This window comes from Myotis daubentonii, chromosome 1 (assembly GCF_963259705.1).
Source record: "Myotis daubentonii chromosome 1, mMyoDau2.1, whole genome shotgun sequence".
NCBI classification, from domain to species: Eukaryota; Metazoa; Chordata; class Mammalia; order Chiroptera; family Vespertilionidae; genus Myotis; species Myotis daubentonii.
This window is the reverse complement of record NC_081840.1, coordinates 156,452,472-156,467,557: the sequence shown is the minus strand read 5'-3', so window position 1 is coordinate 156,467,557 and position 15,086 is coordinate 156,452,472. Positions and strand designations below refer to the sequence as shown.

The 15,086-nt window shown below is 42.6% G+C and overlaps 1 protein-coding gene across 1 annotated transcript in view; it reads left to right on the top strand.

The window, feature by feature from the left end:
* Positions 1 to 514: 514 nt before the first annotated feature.
* The window catches only part of IL2RA (interleukin 2 receptor subunit alpha), a 55,123-nt gene continuing 40,551 nt past the window's right edge, over positions 515 to 15,086 (top strand). Inside the window, exon 1 of the mRNA XM_059663556.1 lies at positions 515 to 885. Coding sequence (XP_059519539.1) covers positions 822 to 885 — 64 coding nt within the window. The 5' untranslated portion in view covers positions 515 to 821. The remainder of the gene's footprint in view (positions 886 to 15,086) is intronic.

Sequence of the window (15,086 nt, the reverse complement as noted above, 5' to 3'; positions counted from 1 at the left end):
CCCCGTTGTCCATGTCCATTGGTTTGGCTTATATACATGTATACAAGTCCTTCTGTTGATCTCTTCCCCTTACCCCCTCCCTCCCCTACTTTCCTTCTGGGGATTGATAGCCTGATTGCTGTTTCTCAGTCTGTGGGTCTGTCCCTTTTCATCAGTCTATGTTGTTCTCTATAATCCACAAATGAGTGAGATCATGTGGTATTTATCTTTCTCTGACTGGCTTATTTCACTTAGCATAATGCTCTAGACTTTTTAAAGGGATCAGTGGTCACACAGCTTTAGGAATTGCCGTCTACGGTCAAGGCTCCTCTTACACAGGCCATGCTCCCCCATCTGTCTGACCCCTGCTGACTCCCCAGGGAGCTGCAAGTTTGGGGGAAGACCTCAATTTATGAAGTGCTAGATGAGACCACTGCCAAGAAGTGCTTGCTCACCTTCCTTTAACGGCAGGGGAATCTCCCTTTCCTGTTCTGGGTGAAGCTGAAGAAGACTCAATCCTTCTCACCAACCTCAGCCCACACCTCCCAGCAATTGAACTTGAAAACACCTGGTTAAAACCACTTCCTATCTGAGACTAGAGAAGAGAATGTCAGGCACGATTTCCTGGCTGAACAAATCAGCCTAACGCTTATAGAGAGCCACTCCTCACTGTCACAGAGACTGGATGGACCAGCAAGGATGACAACCCTAATGGATTGATCCTTTCATCTTCCATCCTCCCAGCACGATGCTAACAAGAGGCTGACTGGAAACCCAGAATTCTTCAGAGAAAGATCTTCTCTTCACTGTCCCCAAGTAGGCAGTTTATCCTAGGTGCCAAGATGAAGTCAAGCTTGCTGATGTGGAGATTCTTCACATTCATCATGGTAACTGACTGCGTGACAGGTAAGGGGTTACAGGTGCCCTCAGGAACTTGGAAAGGCTATTGGATGTTACCTCTCCCCAGCCACAGATTCACAGAGAGCATCTAAGTAGAAGGTACAGAGAAGGAGGTTGAATCCTGGGCTCTACCCGTTCTTCACAACCCTCTGCAGACCCATTTTATGCCCCAATTGTTCCTGATCTATATAAAGAGCTAGGAATGATGGGCTCTCCTGTCATTACCCAGTTAATTTTGGGATGAATAGAGTGGTCTGATAATTGAAAAGAAATTTTCTTTTATTTCCCAATGGATTTAGTTTTCTGCTGCACCCACCAGCTATTAAGATATGGCTAAAAATATGCTCGAAACCTCTCTAAGAGCAGGTAAATGTGCCTGGATGTCAGTAACTCATATAGGAAATATTGGGGTAATTTAAGATCTCAGAATAGTTTGGCTTCAAGGATGTATACTTGGTTCTCTACTACCTCAGGAAATCATACCTAGGAAGCTTCTTATATGTGCGACTTTATAGACATTTTGGAAATATAAGTGTGCTCACTTTCAGAACACTTTTTCTTGTGTTCTTATGTGTGTATATGCATGTACTATGTATGTGTATAGGATATATATATATGTATATGCAAGTTTTGAATTTCATTCATCCTTTCACATGGGGTTTGTCAACGTTTTTTGGATTTTTTTTTTTTTTTTAAGAAATAACTACCAACTTCTACCTCAAAACCATCCTTCCTACCTGAGTGTGAATTTTCTCATAATTTCTCTTGCTTACTCAGGAAGACAGATAAGGTGGCAAAGTCTATAATTTCATATCCTTAATGTCTAGATATGTAACAATGCTAACTGGCCACAGAAAGATGTGCTAAGAAGTGAAACACAATGATGCATATAGTCTTTTCGCTTGTTTGGGGAAGTGGCCAAGTTATGTTGGGCTGTGAACTGACCCAGGTGTAGATACTTCTTCACTTTGGAGCTAAAGTGGGCATGATTTTAGGAATGCTTATAATGTGATTTCTCTCTCAGGAGGGTCTTTACAAAGTGGGAGGTCAGTTCAAGCCAGACCAGAGAAGTCTTTACAATTATACATGTCCTATTTCTGGGAAACAAGTTTCAAGTAAACTTGTGTTATTGCTAGCAAATGGTGATTTATCTGAGGAATAGTCTTGGTGGCAGTGGGGCAAGTGGAATTATTATGAGGACTCTTTCATTCACTCAGTTCTCCAAAAATCTATCCAATATCTCTTATTCCTATTTTCAGCACTGTAGGAAATATAAAAATAAACCAGACAGTCTCTATCCTTAAGAGATTTATAACCTAGTAAGAGGAAAAAAGGCATAGACATAATAAAAGTAATGCAGTAATAAAGTTTGAATGTGATAAGATCTATGGGAGCTATTAGAGAAGGCTTCGTGAAGGAGGCATGCAAGAAGAGCCCTGATGGACTAGTAAATTTCCATAAGTAGAGATTCCAGACAGAGAGGACCATATGAGCAAAGACACAGGAGAGCATAGAGAACCACAAGTGGTCTTCTGCAACCCCCAGCATTGCATGGAGATGTGAGGATATTGGGAATTAAGATTGGAATGGTAGGATGAGGTCAAATTAATGATCCAAGGCCTTAGATAACAAGTTAAAAAATTTTAACTCCATTTGGTAGTCAAGAAAAGACTACTAGAAAGAAAAGTTATCATCTATAGAGTGCCTTCTATGTGCTGGTATAGATCTTATTTTAATCTTTATAACGACTTTGCAATGTGGATGTCACAAACCCACTAGATGAAGAAGAACCCAAAATTCAGAAGTCTCACAGGCCGTAACAGAGCTGGGGCTCAAACCCAGGTCTCTCTTCCTTGTGCTCTGTCTATTCTGTCCCCTTGAGACAGGGTCATAGCTCTGTGGAGAGGTCTCTGGTATAGGGTGGAGAGACATTAGGTGCATAGAGGTAGTTCATGAGGCTCTGGATAGTCCAATCCAGAGGCAAATGAGGACTTGGTGGTTAAAGAGAATGAAATGGGTTGGGTAACAAATAATCTCATCTCAGACTTTTTCCTCCAAGAACCCAGTCTTAAGTTTTTTTATTCATCAGGAGTGAGAGGTCTCAATTGAAATCAAACAGGTTGTCAACAGATGCAATTTCTAGCTGATTCATAAGGCAGATTTTCATTCTGAAAGTTTCCAAAGCCACCATTTAAAAATTGTATGTGTTACAATTAATCAACTTGAATGTTTTTAGTCTCTATATTACTGGGTCCTGGGATGTGGTTAAAAGAAAATTCTCCTGATGTTACCATGGCACATTATTGAGGCACTTTTCTCAGAATTGTGGAAATTCTGAGAGTTTATCTATGCCTTGATCATCTTTCTTTCATTCTAGGAATTCTGTGAACAAATCTTTATCCCTTAGATTAAAAAATAAAAATAAAAAAAGCACGGAAACCCATTAAGATGATATTTCTAATTATCCCTTCTTGTAAAGATTACTGCCCACATTGGAATTTCCCATCTTCACATTTGTCATTAAAACAAAAAATTTTTAACTCTTCACACCTAATCATTCAATTTCTCTATATCCTAAAATGTTATTACCACTATTACCTTGCTCATCTTCAAGGTATACCTCAGTGAGCCCTGGCTGTGTAGCTCAATTGGTTAGAGCAGTGGTTGGCAAACTGCGGCTCACGAGCCACATGTGGCTCTTTGGCCCCTTGAGTGTGGCTCTTCCGCAAAATACCGACTTCTGCGCGTGGGCCATGAAGTTTCAACTGCACTGTACGTGCGCGCCCGAACGTAGTATTTTGTGGAAGAGCCACACTCAAGGGGCCAAAGAGCCACATGTGGCTCGCGAGCCGCAGTTTGCCGACCACTGGGTTAGAGTATCATCTGCATACACCAAAGTTTTGGGGCATATACAAGAATCAACCAATGAATGCATAAAAAAGTGAATTACAAACTGATATTTTTCTCTCTTTCTAAAATCAATAAATGAAAAATGATTTTAAAAAAAGATATACCTTGGTGAGACAGGGTTTTGGTAAGCATAGGAAGTATCTCATAAAATAGTTTCTACTTTTTAAAAAATAGTCTGTCTTGCCCTAACTGGTTTTGCTCAGTGGATAGAGCATCAGCCCGTGGACTGCAGGATCCTGGGTTCAATTCCAGTTAAAGGCACGCATCTTGGTTGTGCAAGCTCGAACCCTGGCCGTGGTTGGGATGTGTGTGGGAGGCAATCCATTGATGTGTCTCTCTCACATCGATGTTTCTCTCTCTGTCTCTTCCACTTTCTAAAAATCAATGGAAAAATATCCTCAGGTGAGATTTAACAACAACAACAAAAAAGTATGTCTTACATAAGCAGTGCTGTATACACATGTACATATGCTCCATTTTTGATTTAAGAAAAATGAGGCACAAAAGAATTGACTTCACAAATGGACAGTTAGAGATGCTAGCAAAGAACTGTGGGTGAGCTCTATAGCCCCACCACTTGACCCCCCTCATCTCAAAGAAAAGTATTCTTAAAACTTTTTTGGCTAAATCCTTGAGTATGCTGAGTACTTCTGTGTAATTTCTTGTTGAAGTCATCCCTATAATAGCTAGAGTGACCCTTAAGTCAGGCTATCCCTCAACATGGTGGCCACTGGAGTTATTTCCCTGTACCTCTCATTGCCCAATGAGCTGTACTGGTAGAAACCTTGCAAATAGAGCTCCCTTAGGGATTAGGGCATGTCACCTGAGGTCAGTGGATAGAAGAATTAGAGGGAAACTGAACTTTGCAAGGAGCTGATAGAGGGCCAAAGCACTTCCTAACAAACATTGTTGGAGGACTAAAGAGAAGACATGTGAAGGATGTGATTTTTGACGAATTTGTATACTTCCCTGGACCTCTTTGTAAAATGAGAGGGTTGATAGAGATGATTTCAAGGCCTCCTTCCAGTCTATGTAAAGAATTCTGATGGGGGGTGTGGCGGGGGGCGCGAAATAAGCTCTGCTTGAAAGGCATTTTCAAGCTGGGGTTCTTTGGGACAAAAAAGTTTCCCCCAAATGAAGACATACACAACAGGATCTGGGCCTAGCGACCTTTCAGTGTCAAAGTACCAAAGCTGACATCTCATTGTAGGTTATTTCCAATTCCCTCCGCTGGTCTCAAGCATGTCCCAGTGCCTTGGTAATTGTTGCAGTTGTAAGAGGCAAGGCAAAAACACCACTCACTGTTGGCCTTCGGCTACTAGTTTGCTTCTTTAAGGAATTTTTGCCTGAAACCATTTCCTCGTTTCTCACAGGAGAGATCTTAGATGAGTGGGAACCGATTTCTCTTCTCTTTATCCCAGGCCATTCCCTGTGAGAAAAGGAAAGAGTATCTTAATTCAATTGATTGCTTCAAAAAGTTATAAGCCCTTCACCCTGAAAATGTTCAAATAGAAGCTTGGCCACTCCTGTGGGATGCCATGGCTGGGTGCATGCCGGCCAGGAAGGTGGACGGGTGACATTCTGGGCTCCTTCCTACCTCTTCATTCTGGTTCTCCTCTGCCTCCTTCCAACCTGTTTTTATTTTAAAAAACATATATATCTTTGAAGATTTCAGAGAGGAAGGGAGAGGGAGAAAGATATAGAAACATCAATGATGAGAGAGAATCATTGATCGGCTACCTCCTGCACACCTCACACTGGGGATTGAGTCCGAAACCCAGGCATGTGCCCTGACTGGGAATCAAACCGTGATCTCCTGGTTCATGGATTGATGCTGAACCACGCCAGCCAGCCCACCTGTACTTTTTACTTCCCCTCCGAGAAAATGAAATTAGGGATATGCGATTTTCATCCTTTTCAAATCCAAAAGAATCCAGGTACCATATAAGTGTGGGTTCTTGGTTTTAATCCACTGTGTGCTCCCCCACTCCAAACTTTGGGTGGCAGTGAGAAACATAAAAGGAAGGAGAATTTGAGTGGGAAGGTGACTGAGGCTGGGTGAGGGGAACCAACTAAAAAGGTAAAATGTGAACCATGAGTTTATCTGTACAGGGTTGGACAAAAGTAGGTTTACAGTTGTTCATATGGAAATTTCCATAATTAATAAATAATAATACAAGAATAAACTGTTTTGTGTACTCCCAACTGTAAACTTACTTTTGCCCCACCCTGTATTTGGTGAACTTCCAAAAGCCAAACACCCCGAGTAAGGAGCCCCTCCACTCCTGCCCTCTCCACTAAGGCATAGGCTCCCTTCCTCTGGAAGCAGAAAGCGGAAGTGATAGGCTCAGATCCCTTTGGATTTAGAACAGCCGTGGGCAAACTACGGCCCACGGGCTGGATCCGGCCCATTTGAAATGAATAAAACTAAAAAAAAAAAAAAAGACCGTACCCTTTTATGTAATGATGTTTACTTTGAATTTATATTAGTTCACACAAACACTCCATCCATGCTTTTGTTCCGGCCCTCTGGTCCAGTTTAAGAACCCATTGTGTCCCTCGAGTCAAAAAGTTTGCCCACCCCTGATTTAGAACCTAGGGTTTCTTCCCTCTGGACTGACAATGTGTATCCCCCTGGCATCAATCTATGGCCTGTCTGAGGCCCCTCTGTCACTGGGGGTCTCTACACTTCCTGAGACCCTCTTTCTCTTGTTCAATTCTTTGTCTAGGCAGCTATCAGGTAAGGAAAGATTAGAGACCCTTAAAGAGCTCCCTTATCTCCTGCCAAACTCTTTGGTGACCCTTCCTGATGATTTCTTCAGGAAGTTCTGGTTAGGTAAAGTCATCTGCTGCCCCAAGTACCATAAAAAATGGGGAGGGGTGGGGGAGAAAAAGGCCCAGCAAGCCTCACTACATAAAGATGAACCTCATATATCACTCCTATGTACACAGCCTGCATTTCTCAACAGGAAAAACAATGTGATAGCAACGATCCAGCTAGCTTTTGGTTCTTAATTAATTTATTTTTTGAGTGGTAAGTTGGTAAATCCTTGAGAAAATTTGATGAGATCTATCAACTGTCTTCTTTAAAAAAAGTGCAAATGCATGAAATTTTGAATAAAATTCTTGGGGATTAAAGCCTCCCTATAAATCAGGGTCCCCAGGTAAGACATCTGATTACATTATTTGATAGCTTAACACCCATTGTCTTGAACAGAGAGAATGAAATACAAGAAGTTAACCTCCCTGGAAAGGGAACTATAATTGGCAAGGGCAACTTAAGAGGTCTGGGAGCCTAGATAAGACAGCAGGTAAAGGGTACCCAGGACAAACCAATGACACAAGGCAAGCAAGAAAAGTGGCAAAGCCAGGACTAGAACCTAGATCTCTTAAATTCCAGTCCAATATTCCCTGCATGTCTCTACACAGACTCTCAATGACAAATCCATCTAGCAGGATTACTGAGATGAAAAAAGTGATAGTCCTTGCCCTCAAACTGCTTTTGGCTGAACAATGAGGATGAAACACCTGCTGAGCAATTCTTCTCTTGACTGACAAGGGAAGCCAACAGTGTTTGCCAATGAGTCAACAGCCAATCACTGAATCCCCCCACAAGGCTTTCAAATAAATCACCCATTTAGGGGAAAAGAGTAATATAATTATTTCTAGATATTTTAGGTATTTTCCATTCTAAGATTACTCAGATAGTTTTTGGCTATTTGACTTGTTTTAAGGTTACTCTGGGACTTGCTGCCTTCAATAAGGAAACACCAGGAAATGCATTTAGGCATATTATGCTATATACACACACATATACACATATATATAAGCATTTGTGTGTGTGTGTGCACGTGTGTGCGTGCTGAGCAAAATGAGGCTAAATGGCTAGTGATTCTCTGATTTAAAGAAAAAACTTTTGCTCATACAAAAAGTATCTCACTTTAATCCTCTGTCTACACACATCACTGGGACCTGGTAGACTTCATTCACACAATAGATCCCTGGATCAGCATCACCAAGGCTGCATGACACCTTTGGGTAATAGTTAAGAAGCCTAGGGTCTTATTTCCCCACATCCAAATGTTGTCCCTGACCCAGCCCCAGCTAACTGCATGCTGGTGGCTAGAGTATCCTGACAGCTCACACCTACACCCCACCACCCAGTTCATGGGGCTTTTGATCAGCAACTCTGCCTGCAGCCCAGTGCAAGGCATCCTGCCTACAAGAGGAAACTAGGGCACCACAGTGTGGGTGCCATAGGAGGGGGTCACCAGGCTGGGAGAAAGATGAAGGGAAGGAGTAAGGTGCTGGTCAGAAGCCTGTGCCTCTGGGCAGGCCCACCCCATGGTGGAAGAAGAGGGTCAGATTAGCCAGACATGCTTTCTGGGCTGCTTTCTCCCTTGCCCAGGAGTCCCCACACTCCTTATTCCAAATGCAGAGAAAGAATAGGCTGGTGTCAGACTAGGAGCAGTTGAGTACTTTTTCCTCAAAAAAAAGAAGGAAAGAAAGAAAGAAAGAAAGAAAAAAAGAAAGAAAGAAAGAAAGAAAGAAAGAAAGAAAGAAAGAAAGAAAGAAAGAAAGAAAAAGAAAAAGCAGCATGTTTCTAAAGATTAAAAGGAAGTTCAAAGAAGACAATTGGTTCCTTTACACTAAAGAGCATGGAAAGTTGACTAGTTTCCAGTAGGCCCTGATCCTCTGTGGTGACAAAGAAGGGTGAGCTGATGAGCGAAGCTGTGAACTGGAAAACAGATGGCTGGTTACGGCAGGCCGTGCCCAAATACTGATACCAACACGTAGTTTCTCCTTTCAGGCTTATTTGTTCTCAGCCTGTTCCAATAAATATTTTAAACTGTAATGATAACAACAAGAGCGACTATTCATATTCTATAGGCTATCTTTCAGGTATTGTGTGAAAACATAGTATTACTTCAGTTAATCCTCAAAGTAAGGCAGGCCGTATTGTTATTCCCATTTTACACCTGGAAAACTGAGGGTTTAGAGGTTAAATATGTGGCGCAATGTAACACAATTAGGCTGTGAGCCAGGCAGTCTCACCCCAGAGCCTGCGTTCTTTACTGTTCTTCTAAACCAGTGATGGCGAACCTATGACACGCGTGTCAGAGGTGACACGCAAACTCATTTTTTTTGGTTGATTTTTCTTTGTTAAATGGCATTTAATTATATAAAATAAATATCAAAAATGTAAGTCTTTGTTTTACTATGGTTGCAAATATCAAAACATTTCTATATGTGACACGGCACCAGAGTTAAGTTAGGGTTTTTCAAAATGCTGACACGCCGAGCTCAAAAGGTTCGCCATCACTGTTCTAAACTGCTGCTAAGGGTCAAAGATATATGTGCCGTGTTAACAAGAAGTTCATTTTCACTCTTTCAAAAGTTGAAGTAAATATGTCCTGGGGTATGTCCCACTGCTTCTGTGGCTGTGCATTAATGTGCCTGTACCTACAGGAACCAAACCCTGATGCCACGGGGAGCTGTCCCTTAATGTAGGAGAGGGATGGTCTCTTAAGGCCCATCAAGTCCCTTGAGTCTTAAATTCTCTGAATCTTGCTGTTCCCCTTTAGTGCTCCTTCTACCCTCAAAAAGAGCAGCTGGAGTTGTCTTCCTTGCATTTGACGGTGCTTCAAAGAAACTTCAGTCGGGCCACGTCTGCCCCAAACGCCCACAAAACAGAGGAAATTCTGAGCACCTCCGGGCATGAGTCAACCACACCATGTTCAGGAATTGCCATCTCTGCCCACGGAATCACCCACTCTTTTCTGTTTGGGACCAAAATAGATACCTCCTTCAGCAGCCTCACTGCTTTCTGTACTCTCAGCAATAAAAACAAAGGCAGGATAGGTGGGTGCCTCTAAGGCAACATGGTGGGAGATTTCTCTGCTGTGATGGTTTTCAGAGTGAAAACATTGCTGCCAAGGTAGAGCCGACAGACGGGGATGGGTGGGACAGGTGGAAGAGGGAAGCCATAGGGTGGCTGGGGACAATCTTGCCTGTGTCAGACCTTCCAGTCATTTGTTCATTCCTTTGTTTATTCATTCATTCAGCAAGTATGTATTGAGCAACTACTATGTGCCAAATACAAAGTAGGAGATGAATGTAACCCAGTCCTTAGTCTCCAGGAGTTCACCAGGCAGCAGGGGAGAAATACATGGCACAGATAATTACAACCCAAGATTTAAGGTACAAGAGTAAATAAAGAGTGATGGAACACACGGATAGATAGATGGTCATTCTTACTGCAAGTCCCAACATCTTAAGTCAATAACTGCCTCAAGTTTACACTAACATTTGGGACAAAAAAAAAAAAAAAAAAAAGGAAGCTGAGAGCATTATTTGGTCATTGTTAATGACTAAGATCAAACACTAATTTTGAATTTGGAATAACATAGAGAGAGGGTGTGCAGAAACTATCTTTTTTTCAAGAAATTGCTTTACAGGAAAATGGAAATATTTCAACTGGGAGTATTTACAGCTCTTTAAGATCCAACTGCTTGATTTTCCCCGAAGCCCCCAAGTGGTGCAGAAGCCCCATTTACAGATGGTGCTGAACAAGTGCTGCCTCCCCAGAGGGGCATGAACCCTTCCCCCACCCTAAACACCCAGGGAGGACGGAAGGAAGCCCAACAGGTTTGATTTATGTTATTATGTACTTAAAAGCAAAGCAACAGTGGTGGGGTTTTTTATTTTATTTCATGAAATGAGCCCTGTAGAGCAAATTGGCCCATCTCCTCATTGAAAGATCAGTTATCACGATACCAAGTAAAGGGCAAAGAATCATTTCTAAGAGTTTTGTTCGAAGTCCCCAAAACACAAGTTGACGTCAGCTTCTTCCTGTCTCAGAGCGCTGTGAGTTTCCCGGGAGTTTTGGGGGTGATGACTTTACAAGAGGTTGCTCATCTGACACCTTTCCTGGCTGTGGCCAAGGCTGTCTCGGCTTCCCCGACTGATGAGACCGGGCACAGCCTTCAAACCCAACTGAGCATCTGTGTGGTATCTGTTTCCGGCCCCTGTGGTAGTGACACCTCTGTTCAGAGCCTGATTTAGAATAAAAGTATCTTTGAAAAAAGAAAACTCCTTATTTTAAGTGGAAAGCAAAACAAGCAACTACAAACACACACACACCCACCCACCCCAAAACCATTTAAAATAAAAGGGCAATTTCTTCAGACATCCTGCTAACACCCAAGAGAGCACGGAGACCGCAAAGGGTTAGCATTTCAGCTCTCAGTATTCAAACATTTTTTCATTTATTTCACTTTTGGCTTTCACTGCATTTCATTCATTGGGCCATGAATTTCACTTTCTCTCTCCCAGGGAGTCTTGAGTTCCCCTCCTCTGGTCTGGGTTTGCCATAGGCTGGGGCAGGAACTTTGACCCAGACCAGGCCGGGCCGCCTGAGCACCCTCCATTCTGCCTCTTCATGTGGTAGTAACTGCGGCTCTGAAGCCTTTCTGTGGGCCAGCCATGCCTCAAGCGGGACACTTTTCATGTTTTATCTCGCGGAATCCTCAGAACAACCCTATGAGACAGGTACCATTATTATCAACCCCATTTTACAGGTGAGGAAATAGGTTGTGAGGCCCAAAATAGCAGTAGAAGTGGGCTATCTGCTCCATCCTTGTACAAGGAAAGCAACTGTCCCATGGCTTGTATGCAAGCCAGCCTCCCATCTCTCATTTGAAGTCATTCTTTGATTTATCCCCAAATTAATCGCTCCTGGAAGCAAATTTCATGATGACTTTTCCCCGGTCAAAGAGCTCAAATCATTTCCCACTGCCTATAGGACACATCTACTCAGCCTGGCATCTAATATTCTTACCTGGATGTCCACATGTCCTCTGCAGAGGGCACCCCAGCTCCATGCACCCCTGCCAGCAGCTCCCCTATTCTTCACCTGTGGTTTCAAAGCTTGGCTCCTAGGAAAGCCTTATTTCCGGCCCCCCTTCCTCCTCACTGGAATAATCTTCCACATCTCAGCTGCCTACTTGGGATTCTGACCAACTGGAAAATATCTTGGGAGAGCAGAAAGGGCTCATTAGGGAATCTATAGGCTTGAATTCAGATCCTAGCTTGGACTTGCAATGCTCTAGCTTCCTTTAAACCAGGCATCGAGTGCCATTCTCTGCAGGCACTAGCAAGGTGGGGGGATCTGATGGACACAGTGTGGTAGGCACTGTCTGAAGAAATGGCAGGGTAGCCTGCGAGTGCAGAGGAATCCCACAAAACCACGGCTGGGGAGGGCCCAGAAGGCTTCCTAGAGAAAAACAACAACGAGGGAGACCTGCAGGAGAAGCAAGAGTCAAGAAGGGAGAAACTAAGTTTTAAGTCCAGCATGAGCAAGGCCAATGACAAAAGACAGTGAGTTCCAAGAGCCGCACATAGTTCGAGGCCGGAGCATTCAGGTACACAGCAGAGGTGGAGACTTTTGAAGCCGGGTGTGAGCTATATCACAAAGCCTTGCCAAATACAGGGGTAAGCACTGTATCCTGAGAGGAACAGAACACTGCAGAGCAGTCTTAGGCAAGGGAGGGACATGATCTGGAGAGTTGGCACCTGTCTTCATTGTGAATGATTAGCAGCAGACGGGATGGGAGTCAGGGAGTGGCAGACCCCAAAGGCGCTGAGTTAGGCTGCTAGCTGAGGTGAGAGTGGATGGCAGGCAGGTTTCTTGAACCCCCAGGGGCTTCAGTTGCTGTGGGTATAAAATGGGAACAACACCCCTCAACCTTCTGCCTACTGGCTATATAAAACAGGCTGCCTAAAATAAACAGGATGTAGAAGGTGCTCAATAAACATGACTTGCTGGATTTCTAATCTGCATGACCATAGGTCCAGTGGACCTTTCCACATGGCTATCTCTCAGGCTTCTCACACTGAATACATCCAGAATTGCTCCCCCATGCTCTTTCTCCCCCATTTTCTTTTCAGTGGCAACACCATTATCCACCCAGCTGTCCTGGAAATCTGGGAAAATTCCTTGTTTCTTTCCTTTCACTGGTCCCATGTACCCAATCAAGCCCCAGTCTCTGGAGACTCCAGCCCTTACAATCTCTGAACATTAGCAACCTCTCTCCATGATCACTCTCATCACCCCCACTGAGAAGACCCACGACAGCATCCCCACAATGCAGGACAGATGCAGGACAAGGGCAATGGGAGGTTATAGGCTGCAGTGACCACAGGAACAGATGCAGCCAAGGCACAAAAGGGAGAAAAGGTCTGAACGATACAGCTGTTAGGCTGCTGGGTCCGAATACAGTGGGGCCTTGACTTAGGAGTGTCCCGACTAACGAGTTTTTTGAGATACCAGCTGCCTCTGCCGATTTTTTGCATTGAGTTGACAGAGTAATTTGAGCTAACGAGCTCCTTAACGAGCTCGGTCTCAGAACAAATTAAACTCGTAAGTCAAGGCTCCATTGTACTGCCTTTGCGACCGACAGGCTATGTGGCTCTGGGAAGGTCATTCATTGAACCTATCGGTGCCTCACTTCCACCACCTATAAAATGCAGATGATAAGAACTACTTATCTAATAATTAATTAGTTATTCAATGATTCTTACTGATAATTATGTTAATTAAACTATAGTACTTTGTGTATTATTTACCATATATTTAATTCTATTTTAATAGTATATTATTATATTATTTAGCATTACTATTTATAATAGCCTATTTCATAGGTGAATGAGAGGAACGGGGGAGTCAATGTGTGTGAAGTGCCTAGACTAGCTCCTGGCGTGCAGTTACTCTGAGATACCTTGGACAAAGTGTATGCTCTTAAGCAAGCAAGCAGTTTGAGAGAGGAGTCTTGGAGCCCCCTTTCCGTCCTGACATTCTATGGCTTAATAAATACTCGCCCTATAATGGAGCGAAAAGTAACATCTCTTCACCATCATGCTGACTATGCCATTTAACTTCCCAGGGGACAGCTGTAACGACCACATCCTTGAGGAGTTCCATTTGTTACTTTTTAGCACAAAGCAATTCCCAGTGAATCAGGGGAACAGACCTTAAGTTTCCATGTCCTTAGAAAATTCAGCCACCTTGGACTTAATGCCCAATGTTAATGCCCATTGCAGGCCCAGAAACCATGATTTCACGGGGTAACTAAGAATTTATGTAAGGCGGGAATGGTGCAGAGCAGTGAGAACGTGGAAGGCTGTGTTTCCCTCAGTGCTGGCTGAGGGAGAGCAGCCCACTCTTGAGTCCACAGACTGAACTCCACAAAAGCCTTTAAGTGAACACATTGCGGACCCGTAGCTTTATTGCCAGCTTTACCCAGTGGTCAGATCAGTTTCTACTGAATGAGTACAAAAAACGTTTTACATATATGTTAAAGGCACGCTTTAAAATTAAATACCCATTGCATTTTGAAGTTATTTATTACATGTTCTTACAAGATAATATCTTTTTAAAGTATGATACTTTGTAAAACACTGTGTAATATGAAGTAGAACCAAACAAAGCTGGCAACTGTAATGCATTTCTCTTCTCTTACTATTACTTTTGCATACTTTGCAAACTTTAGTAGGATATTTCTTTTTATATAAAATTTCTGCAATTGAAACGCTATTGTAATAGTTATCTTGATGTATGTGATGTCCCAATTCCAGATACAGCTGAAGTAGTGACACAGTAGAGTCATTCAATTTTTTTCCATGCACCTGTGTAAATTTTCATATTGCAAATATACCCAGTCTTGCTCTCACATACCATTATTACAAGTAAACCATATTTAATGATTTTAGCTGGATTGTAAGTTCAAAATATAAGACGTCCCCTTCAGGGAATCATGCCTTCATCTAATGATAATTCTCGCATAGGTTTATAGATTATTTGAAATTTACTAAAAAAGTGGTCGAGTACAGAATGAATTTTAAATAGCCTGGATGAAGATTTAGTCATGTTTGCACTGTCATTGAAATGCTAATAAGTCCAGACTTGTTCAAAAACGACTTTGACTCATCGTCTGAGGAAATATTGGAACAGCTAGAACTGGATTTGTAGACCAATATTTTTTCCAAGTATCCTTTCGAGTATGCCCCATTAGCACTATAAGTCCTAAAATATTTTTCATATCTGTTGGAGTAACAGGAGACCACTTTATTGCTATTCAAATTTTGTGTTTTCCCAAATTTTGGTTATAATATATGCTCAATTGATGACAAAATAGTTCAAACAGATTGTCATCAAAATGAAGTTGGTGACTTCAATGATGTTCTTAGAATTACACGGTATAACTGGAACCCCAGAATTACCTTCAAATTTTTCCAAA